This window comes from Nycticebus coucang, chromosome 19 (assembly GCF_027406575.1).
Source record: "Nycticebus coucang isolate mNycCou1 chromosome 19, mNycCou1.pri, whole genome shotgun sequence".
NCBI classification, from domain to species: domain Eukaryota; kingdom Metazoa; phylum Chordata; class Mammalia; order Primates; family Lorisidae; genus Nycticebus; species Nycticebus coucang.
In genome coordinates this window covers 67,919,454-67,930,809 of record NC_069798.1, presented here as the reverse complement: position 1 = coordinate 67,930,809, position 11,356 = coordinate 67,919,454, and the positions used below count along the sequence as shown (strand labels likewise).

Sequence of the window (11,356 nt, the reverse complement as noted above, 5' to 3'; positions counted from 1 at the left end):
CACATTTGAGACAGATATTGTTTTGATCATGTCAGCCCTAAAAACCAACGCAGCACCTGCACGTGCTGACGTTCCTAGATTGTGTTTACTCTTTAAAATCCCCACTTGGCCAGTGGCCACACTTGCTTAGGAATACACCGCACTGCCCCATGCCTCTCTATGCCCGCTGCTAAGAATGTCCAAATCTGCCTTGTGAGTACCCCTGAACTCACACACAACTGAACGTTAGTGGGTTCTCTCCCTGCTGCCCAGCACAGCTCACTCCACTTCACTCTCCTCTACACCCAGCATGGCTTCTTTCTGGACCCCAGCCCACTGTCCTGCAGGAGCAGGTGACCACTGGGCCTGCGTGTCACCCATCACTGTGAGTGTTACACAGAGAAAACACTCACAGGGATCTGCCAAATGAGAAACGAATGAAGAAAAGACAGCAAGTCAATAGTTATGCTTCCCTTTCTGCATGTCCCATACTTCCTCTTATCCAGTTCTTGGACAACTCACAGAGCAAAAACCTCCACCAAGTCGAGGGCTTTAGTAATCAGGTAAGCAGGAAGAGGGAGGCAGAGAACAGGCTACCACGAAAAAAATTAAGAATAGACAGAGGAAACCGTGAGAGGGGCTAAAGAATCTCAACACAACTGGATTTTAATAAGGTAACAAGGACATATAAGTCCCTGGGACGTGACAGCTTCCCTGGGAAAGGCCTCAGGGACAGAGACAAGCATTCTCAGCTACCACCCCAAGAGATGACGACGTTCATTTCAATTGTGTTCAGATTGATCATACTTATTGGCCTTGCAATCAATCTATGACCCCACTCTTGAGTGGGGTCAAAAATTTTTTTTGTGTGTGTGTTTTTTTGGGGGGGGGCCGGGGCTGGGTTTAAACCCGCCACCTCTGGCATATGGGACCAGCGTCCTACTCCTTGAGCTACAGGCGCCGCCCTGGGGTCAAAAATTTTAAAGATGACCACCATGAATAAAGAACCCAGGGCCTGCTAGTGACAAGCAGCTCTGCTCTCACCAGGAGAAGAGGCTGGGAGGAGAGGAGAGGAGAGCAGAGGAGAGGAGAGCAGAGGAGAGGCTGGGAACAGCATCCTGGTTTCTGCTCCACTGTCCTAACCTCACTCTGACTCTCTCCTGCACTGACTAGACGGCTCACTGGAAAATGCACTAGAATCACGTCTGAGGGAAAAAGTTTTACATTTCAATATTATAAACCAGATGTCTCCTAAGTGTTCAATTAATGAAGTGATACATATACAAATATTGTGTAAATGTTCATTCTCTGTATAAAAAGTACTACAGAGATTTGGACATAAGAGGAATAAACAAATAATTTTGTGTTCCTGACAGGAAGAGAGTAATTGCTACACGGCATTTTCTAAATTTTAAACTAAAGACAAAAATGTATCATTAAACAAAAGCATTGAACTTTTACATGGGTAAAATACACAATGCACCCTTTATAATGAAAGAGCATTTTAACGTTAATGTGAATGCTTTTTACAAAACTTAGAGATGCTATACTTTATATTGTTTCAAGCACAATGCATGCCACGGTGTAAAACAAACTTTTTCTATCTATATCTCTTTAACCAAAACAACCAGCTGAACCAAACAATTATTTTATTTGGATACATCTGTAGATATGATGGGTGTAATTAATTGTTCAGCTAAAAATGCAATTCCATGGTGCTTCTAATGATTTAGGTATACACAGCTTTAGTTCTCAGAGCAGACTAAAAATAGTGATTTTAATTTATTCCTGCTGCCTACAATTACCCACAACCATGTATTTTTAAATATTTCCAGCCTATAAAAATTACTAATTTTTGCCACTTGTGTTTATCTGCATTTAGACTTTGATTTGGATAAATTAAGCTCTCAAGTGTTCCCCGCTTTATGAAACTCTGCATGTTGTACACTTCAACACAAATAAATGACTTGTACCATTAGAGGTTTAAATAATGTAATGTATTTCATGCTCAGCCTGAAGCTGGATTCCAATGAAGTTGCTAATGCACGTAATGATTAAGTGTAACTCAAATACTAACTGTGTTGTTGAAAACATGACAGGCAATAATTTGGTCTATTATATTCTGCCATTTAATTGCCTAGTACAGACATTCTCTGACACGTTATGAAGCAATGATTTACAATTATTCAAGCTGCAAAGGTCAGAAAGTGACATTATAATCATCTACATAGAGATCCCTTCTAATGCACAAAAACTAGGTAATGCCGCACACGCACACACACACACAGAGTTTTACTGCATTAGTAACTTTCTATTAAAAGTTTCTTCTTAAACTAACAGGTATAAACAGTTCATAAGCACATTAATACACAATTTTAAAATGTCTAGAATCTTTTTATGAGCCCAAATGTGACAGATTTAGAAAATGCCTTTATTTCTCTCCTGATTGGGTAAGTTCTACTCAACTATTTAATTGCATGCATAAGAATCAAAACTAGACATAGGGAAATCAAGCAGTAAATAATACAATCTAAATCATGCATGTTGGGGGGGGTTATGCTTCTGAATAATGGCACCCAAAACTTACAAATAATTTCCTAGGCTAAACAAAATTATAGGCTAATTACCAGTTTTCTATAACTCTTTTAAAATAACTAGTACTGAAAAACAAGAACAATAACCCTCCTCCTAATGAGAAGATGATTTAACCTTTCACTTTTGGACACTTACTTCTTTCTATTGTACAAATATGTTCAACTCGTAACCATTCCAGGCAATACAATAAATTATGAGCACGTGAAAGAGACTGAGGAAAAATTAAATTATTTAAAGGGCACAGTGAAACAAAGAAAAGGTGTTTGTGTGTGTTGTGTGTATGAGAAACAGAGACAGAGAGGGGGAGAGAGAGAGAGACAGTCTTAATACCAGAATGTTAAAGTAAGACACTATGCAAGCAAATTTTTAAAAGAACATAAATCTGAACAAAAGCAGAAAATAAATGTGGCTGGTACAGATAAGCTACATTTACTACATGCTAGTAAAAACAACCAAAAAAGAAAAAATAAGTACAAATTAAAATTAGTAATGAAAAACAGATAATACAAAAACCAGGAAAATAAAGAAAGGGGACAGTTAAAAAGAAGAAAAAAAGTGGTTGATAAAAACATTTTGAATCTCAAATTTCCCATCAACTAAATAGGGATAATAAACATGACATAAACAATTTACAAAGATACAGAGGTCAACAAAGAGGTGAATGTTGATCAAGGCATTTACTAAACCATAAAGCATTGTAAAATACTATCACTGAATTAAAATAAATTTAAGAGAATTTAAAAAAACATGGTGCCTGAATGACTTTTTTCAAGTCACCGAGATTTTCAAGTTCTAGACGACTGAAAAAATAGGCAGAGATCATGGATGTAGTAACATGTGCACTTGGCTTATTTTTAAACATAAAATTCTTAACTTTTATATAAGGATGCTTCCTATTCTTACTTTTTCTCCCACTAAGTCATATCCATAATAGATTTTCATGCTAACTACCCATCAAGTGCCTAAATATAAAATACAAAATTTCTACAAAATTCCGCAGTTAATCACACTCAGATGTAAGACAAAAATTACCAAAAAAACTCTACTGTTCAAAAACTGCTAGTCCTACAAACAGTAGGACAAAAGTAGAAATAAAATAAATGACTTTTAAGTTATTTATAACATACATTTAAAACATGAAGTGCACAGCAATACATTTTTGAAATTTTGCCATTAACATGGGCAAGTGAACCTTGGGTAAACAAAATTTAAATTCTGAATCCTAACTACCTAATAGAAATTAGACATTTAATACCTTCTTATAGGTACCTTCTCCATCAAACTACCTGAAATCCATGATATACTCTAGCTAAGATGCTTGCATGGAGGGGAGAAAGGGCAGGAAGGGGAGAGATATCAATGAAAACTGATCTTGAAGATTCAAAGAAAATTAACCTAAGTCCAAGTAATTTAGATAAATGTTTCAAAGGTAGTTTTTGATAAGGATGCTAACATCCAGCACTAAAACTAAGTCTTAGTGAAAACACAAGATACGCGGTTGATGAGCATTACCATCTTCTATCTAAAGATACATGAACATGTGAAAAGGGGGGTCAAATAATCTGAACATTAATGTTGAACTCGAGTCATAATGTTACTGTTTTCATCAATTTCACTAAAAAAATACTAGTTTCTTTTTTTGTTTTTCCAAGGAAGTTAAGAGGTACTAGGGAGGGAAAAAGTGCAGTGTTGTAATAATTCTACTTTAACAGTGTGCCTGCCTCAGTATTTTTTCGATTATTTGATCAGAACTATTTGAGAAATAACTTCTTACAATTCAGATAATAAAAAGGTCATTAATAAAATTCTAAAAGACCTAGATGAAGATATTAACTACTGGAAAAAAGAAAACATAGTGGAGAACCTTCTGTTTGTGACAAAATTATAGAGTTAATGTTCCTGAAAGATCACTTCACCTTTTAAAGCATGATTTTGTAAAAGGTAAAATTTATAGCAATTAAAGCTAATGAAGAAATGCAGCGTGAGCTGCTTATGTTCAGGAACTAATAGGTCCACTGAGCATTTCTAAGATTATTTAACCATCAATGATAATGAATTGACATTGTCAGTGACGTTAACATACCAATACTCTCTAGTGCCACTAATCCGATAACCAATCCTTGCATTTATTATGTTTTCTACTTTAATTTTTACCCTACATACTGTCCTATCCCTTTGAAACACATAAAACACAAAACAATCTGTGATACTTTTTCTGTAACACTGAAGGGTACCTAACTGACTATTGTTCTGTTTCACGTAATCAATACGTATTCTAAGCTTACTGCAATATCTCAGAACTTTCCCCTCACTGTCAAAAAAATCTACTGTTAAAATTATTGCTATGTAATTTTTAAATCAAATTTCATTTTAAAAAAATAAAAGGAACTTATTTCCTAGTTAGATGAAACTCAATAGCTATCACGATTCTGAGAGGGCAATTCTGAAATCTAGAACGGGTGTTCTGTGCAGTCACACGCGTACCTCTCCTACATAGCACTGTAAAACTCAATATATGTTTATTTATTTATAATTCTATATCTTGGGACTCAAATACAGAAAATAGTAATTCAACATTTCAATTATATGTGGTGAGCAATTAGCAAGCAAGGTACACATTGTTCAAGTTATCCGATTAAAGCCAATCAACTATGCATTGTTTTTGAAAATGATACACATCAGAAATTACCCTCTGAAAAAGTTTTTCTTCTATTTACAGGGTCTTGGTAACCATAATTTAACAAAAAGAAAAAAGAAAGGAAGTGGATTTCTATTAAGAGTATGCCAAGCTTGTTTACTTATTTCTCATAAATGAAGAAGAAACTGCTTACTGCCACTTAATAGAAAATTTTCACAAGACTGACTTTCTTAGAACACATTCAGAAAAATAATGAATGAAATATCTTTTACAATTCCAAGATCTATAGCAATTAAAAGGAACCACTCGGCACCTGACCCTTGCCGCTAAAATCAGTAGTAACAGAACTCATTCTCCCACTGATCTTCAAGGGGCTTTAGAGCAAAGGTTCATCTTCATTTACTTTAGCTGCAAGTCACTGAAGCATCAATTCTGCCAATGAATGTATCACAGACCATGGTTAATAAAACTGCTTGCAAAGTTAATTTGTAAAACTATCTTAAGGGTCAAAAATGCAATTTCATTGTGGGATGAAGTGTACTGTCCAAACACAGCAGAACTTGTTTGGGGCTTAAAATATATTTACATGCTGGCATCAATCCGAAGAATCTTCTACTAGAAAAATAAACCTACTGTAACATGTGCACACTGCATAATACACTGTGGTATTCTGTGAATTAGACGTAAGAACTGAAGGTTTCTTGGGTTTCACATAAAGAGTTTTTATATCATGCACTTATTAGTTAATTTCTCTAGCATAATAACATTAAAATATACTTTTAATCAGAAGTAGGGTATTAAAATCCACCTTTGAATGTCTTATGATATACCATATGTGTCATAGCACTTTAAAACCTTTTAAACATTTCTGTTAAATTAATTAGTTTTGCACTAAGGTATCTCAGCGCTTTCTATTAAATGCAACACATATGAATGACAATTAAACACTGTGAATGATTCTTCAGAGAAAAGCATTAACCAAAAAAAGAAACAAGTTTTGAAATAAAGTTAACACATAAATGCATTACACGCTGTTTTTTCACACATCAGCCCTGCAATAATCAGTAACCAGTCGTCTGAAATTAAATCCTTTTGTTTTTTTCTTACAGAATATGCCCAATGGATCCAAAGACCTATTAATGTGATTAAAATTAAAGCAGTATAGCAAATGGAAAAAAAAAAAAACATATATACACTTCTAAGGCTATATTATGTATTTTTTATGTCTTTAAATGGAATTTATAGTTCTCTCTGGCAATGTGAATGAACATCCTATAATTTAGTCAATTTACAGATTACAGGTTCAAATTGACCTTGTAGCCCATAAAATTGCTCATCTGCAGTTCAGGATTAGAAGTGGGAGAAGAATGTCATAACTGTGTTTAAAGAATTTACCATAACAATGGAAAGGAGGATACGTGTGCATAATTTTAGCCACTCATCAGTTCTGAATTCTGAAACAATGGCTATCTCGCACATGTTTCTTGGTTCCCACGGCGGAGATGGCTTCAATTTACTCACCCACAGACATGACACTTGTATTCCCTCATCCCAAGGTGCCTTTTCACATGGTTTCTGGCATCTCCAAGCTGAGCTGTTGCAAAATGGCATATCTTGCACTTGAATGGTTTTGATCCTGAGTAAATTTAACATAAAATAAGATTTGAATGTAAGTAATACACTACAGATAGTTTAAAAAAGAAGGCTAACTGTTAAATCCTATGTTTAATCTAATTAAGAATTTCTGTCCCCAAAATGAAATACTTGTATTCACTTATAACCTAAAGAGAACTGATTACATAATTACTCTAACCTAAAGACATCAATGTTTCAGTGAGACTTCTTAATTTTTAGTAATACTTGTAAGATTCAAAGTCAAAAGTGAGACTAATCAATAGTATGAAGTAGATAAGCTAAATAATTTTATTGAATGTTTTTCTTATAATTCACAAAAATATATTTTAAAGTCACTCAATATTTAAAGTGATACTTTTAAAACATAAATGCATCTAGGGGAGCTGATATTTTCAAAACATTTATCATCAAGCACATTTCTGTGGCCATCTTATTTCCTCATATTTCTCCACCTGAATTTATTTGCATAACGATAGTTATTTCAGATTTTTTTCTGACACTTATCCCAAATGATACACTATTTTTTAATAAAACAACATATGAATACACAGAAGATAAATTATTATGCTTTTATGATAATTTTATAGTCAAAAATCTGTGATGATTTAGAAAACCAGAAGAATTGACATTTTGATTATTATTGTTTTCAAAAACAATTTTTCAACATAAAAGATATGATAGCAACAAAATTGTTCATAATTATTCGATAAAAAATAAAATTAAGTTTTACTCAAAAATGAGAAAATAAAATTATTTCAAAATTAACAAACTTACTTGCCCTAATAAATAAGACTGTAGCCAGAAGATACTTTGTGATAATCAATACTCACATTAATGAGAAACAACACTCTTTTAAGGTATAAAATACATATTTTACAATTTTTTGACCATTATATCTTCAAATAAATCATAAAAACCACAGTTTAAAATCAGTACAATATGTTTCCAGATTTTTCATATTATGTTTAGTACCTATTTGACAATACACCTCTTCTATTATAACTAGATAGGACATAAAATATGTGGAATTTAATAAATATACAAAAATTTCAAATAAAAAATCGCAATAAATCATATTTGATCAATGAACCTTTATGCAGTGCCCTTGGGAGGAAAAAAAATCCTCCAAGAATACTTTGTTGAAATTGAAGCACTCAGTAAAAAATTTTAGAGTCTTAAATTTCCATTTAATTCCCAAAAGCTGACAAAAAAAGTGAAGCATTTAATTTTAATCTTCCAACAGAAATAAAAAAGTCCACAGTACTAAGCACAAGCAGACAAGGTTGAATATTTCACAGTTCAATGACAATGAAGGCAGATCTCTTAATACTTCCATTTCCACTGTAAGAAGTAGATGTAAAATATATTTAGCACCTGAATGGTTATACCTAGTCAGGTTTATACGTTTAAATGTCAAAAGCAGGTTGAGACTGCAGCTTACAGCAATCACATTCTATCAATCACATTAGAAACTACAGTTTATTTAAATGATTCTGATAAAATAAAGCCTTTTATGACTTTGAAATATTTCATTAAGACACAGAATTCTATAAAAGGACTTTTGCAAAGTATAAGAAGAATCAATTTCCTTATATTTTAAATTAAAATGCTTTAAAGATAACAAAGTAATTAGGAAATTACTAATTAACAATACCAGAACTCTGAACAAAGAAGATAAAACCTTCCCAATGTCTGTATTATATTCTGGGTGAGGAGATGTAAGATACCTTATGGACTTGAGTTTTCACTTTGCTCACACAGCACCTGCACTCTGACTAGTACCTCCCCATGTACAAAGATGTCACACAAGGTTGGACACGAGGTCTGTGGTGTTTGCCATTTACTGTGCACAACTCCTTTGCAACAAACTCCAGCTCCTGCAGGTCCCAGTGGTCACTGCTACTCTGGGTTGGCAGCACATAAATGAGTTCTTGTTGTCTGCTTCACCCAGAATCACTGAGTCCTTGACTATTTTTCATATCTGATATTCAGGGCACACTGTGTTAATATCTCCTTTCTCTGCCATAAAAATACAAATACTAGCAGAGGTAACACGTCTCCCAGTGTATGTTTAAAGAAACAGAAACGGCTCGGCACCTGTAGCACAGTGGTCATGGCGCCAGCCACACGAACAGAGGCTGGCAGGTTGGAACTCAGAGCAGGCCAGCTAAACAACAATGGCAACTGCAACAAGAAAACAGTGGGTGTTTGTCCCAGCTACTTGGGAGGCTAAGGCAAGAGAATCGCTTAAAGCCCAAGAATTTGAGGTTGCTGTGAGCTGTGATGCCAGGACATTCTACCAAGGGTAACATAGTGAGACTCTGTCTCAAAGAAATAAATTAAATAAAATAAACAGAAACATGTCCCTTTTTTCTTTTTTTCCCAAGTAATAATGTTGACCTTCCTATGCGTATTCCAAAATGGGTCCAGACACAGTGTTTATAAGGTGCAATCTGTAAAATCACAGATCTCTAAGGTCATCTTTCTCTCACATGTATTTGATTATTATAAACTTTCAATATTATTGTAAATAGTTCCATTCCTGGCTCGATGCCCATAGCACATGGTTACGGCGCCAGCCACATACACCAAGGGTGGCGGGTTGGAACCCAGCCCAAGCCAGCTAAACAACTGCAACAAAAAAATAGGCAGGCATTGTGGCAGGCGCCTGTAGTCCCAGCTACTAGGGAGGCTGAAGCAGGAGACTTGCTTAAGCCCAAGAGTTTGAGGTTGCTGTGAGCTGTGACACAATGGCACTCTACCAAGGGTGACATAGTGAGACTCTGTCTCAAAAAAAAAACCAAATAAATAAAAATAAAATAAACAGAAACATGTCCCTTTTTTCTTTTTTTCCCCAACTAATAATGTTGACCTTCCTATGCTCATTCCAAAATGGGTCCAGACATAGTTGTTATAAGGTGCAATCTGTAAAATCACGGATCTCTAAAGTCATGTTTCTCTCATATGTATTTTGATTATTATAAACTTTCAGTATTATTTTAAACAGTTCCATTCCTTAGAACAGCATTATGTAAGTTTTTGGTTTAATTTGGTGTGTGAGGTGTTTTTGAAAGGGAAAAACTAAAGAGGCTCTCTAAGTTTCTGATACCTTATTACTTTCCCCCCCCAAAATTCCAAAGACTTTAAAGATTTGGAAAGTAATAAAGTATCAGAAACTTCAAACACACATGCAAGGGCATCCCTTGACTATCAATCACCATTAATTGCTATGCATACTTGAACATGGTATTAAAATTAAGAAGAAAAACCATTAGGTCCTACAGAGACGAAGTCAAATGTTTACTACCCATCATCTAACACTTTTCAACTATAGCCTCAATTCTACAATCCTTCCTAAATCTTTGAACACTTCATTCACTCACCCGTCTGCTCATTCATGTATGCATTCATTCAACAAACTGCAGTAAGGGCCAACTAAGTGTGGGGCACAGAAGAAGCAAAGAACCAAGGAGTCCCCATCCTCATGGTGCCTAAAGTCTCCAGACTAACCTCTCTAGTGACCCGTTTGTCCTCTGAATTGTCACATCCAGAGTTACAAACACTACCAGTACTAACTCCAGAGTGTGTCAGGGAAGCCACACACTCCCTGTCTCCCTAAACGTGAACATTTTCGAGTGGCATAAGTGACCAAAGTACTCAACATAAAATAAATGGCTTCAGACAATCTGGTAGCTCAGTAGTACCCTATGTTATATAAAATAAAAGCTTTAACAGAATAATGCAGGAGAGAAAGTAAACAGCTTTTTTAGTCCCACTAAAGCAATGAGAGAGGGAAGACTACTATTCGTGGTCATGGCTCCACACCAGCAAAGACAGGAAAAACTCGGGTTGCTTTTCTCCCACCATTCTTGACAACCAAAACTCATTTATTTCTTATAGTGCTGCTTTTATTATGCTAAGGATAGAAAGAAAAGGTTATATAAAATATATAGTAAATCACAAAATATGAAAACAGGAATTGGAAGAGTAGGCCCTTTTCCAGTTAACCATTAATAACAGTCCCTGCATTACTATTTCATGGACACAAGCAAAGTATCAGAAAAGCAATTCATTTTAACATGCTCCAAGAAAAAATCTTGAATTAAAACCTAAAGAACAACTTCCTCCAAAAAAATGACTTGCAAAATTAAAATAGTAGACGGGTATTGTACACTCAGAACAGTGCTCTGGGTGGTGCCTCGAAGCACAATAAAAATGTACATGCTGATAAGACCAACAAAAGATGTTTATTAAAAAAAGTATGCTAACTTTTACTAAATGTTACAATCAATGATGTAACTTATATAAGTAAGGTTACTTTGTCACATATTGATAGTTACCTCACTTTCACATCCACATTAACTTGATTTTAAATGCAATTAATACACATAGTCAAGGAAGACTAATGGACTACATTCTGCACTTAACCTGGTGGACATTTTCAAATGGCACAAGTGACCAGTGCAAACCTATTTTGCATTGTAAACGACTAAATAAATCTTAATGGAT

At 34.7% G+C, this 11,356-nt stretch overlaps 1 protein-coding gene across 4 annotated transcripts in view; it reads right to left on the bottom strand.

Annotated features, from left to right (window-relative positions):
* The window catches only part of ZNF407 (zinc finger protein 407), a 459,946-nt gene that overhangs the window by 403,981 nt on the left and 44,609 nt on the right, over positions 1–11,356 (bottom strand). For all 4 annotated transcript variants that reach the window (XM_053571866.1, XM_053571862.1, XM_053571865.1 and 1 more), the window contains exon 3: positions 6,734–6,848. In XM_053571866.1, coding sequence (XP_053427841.1) covers positions 6,734–6,848 — 115 coding nt within the window. The remainder of the gene's footprint in view (positions 1–6,733; positions 6,849–11,356) is intronic.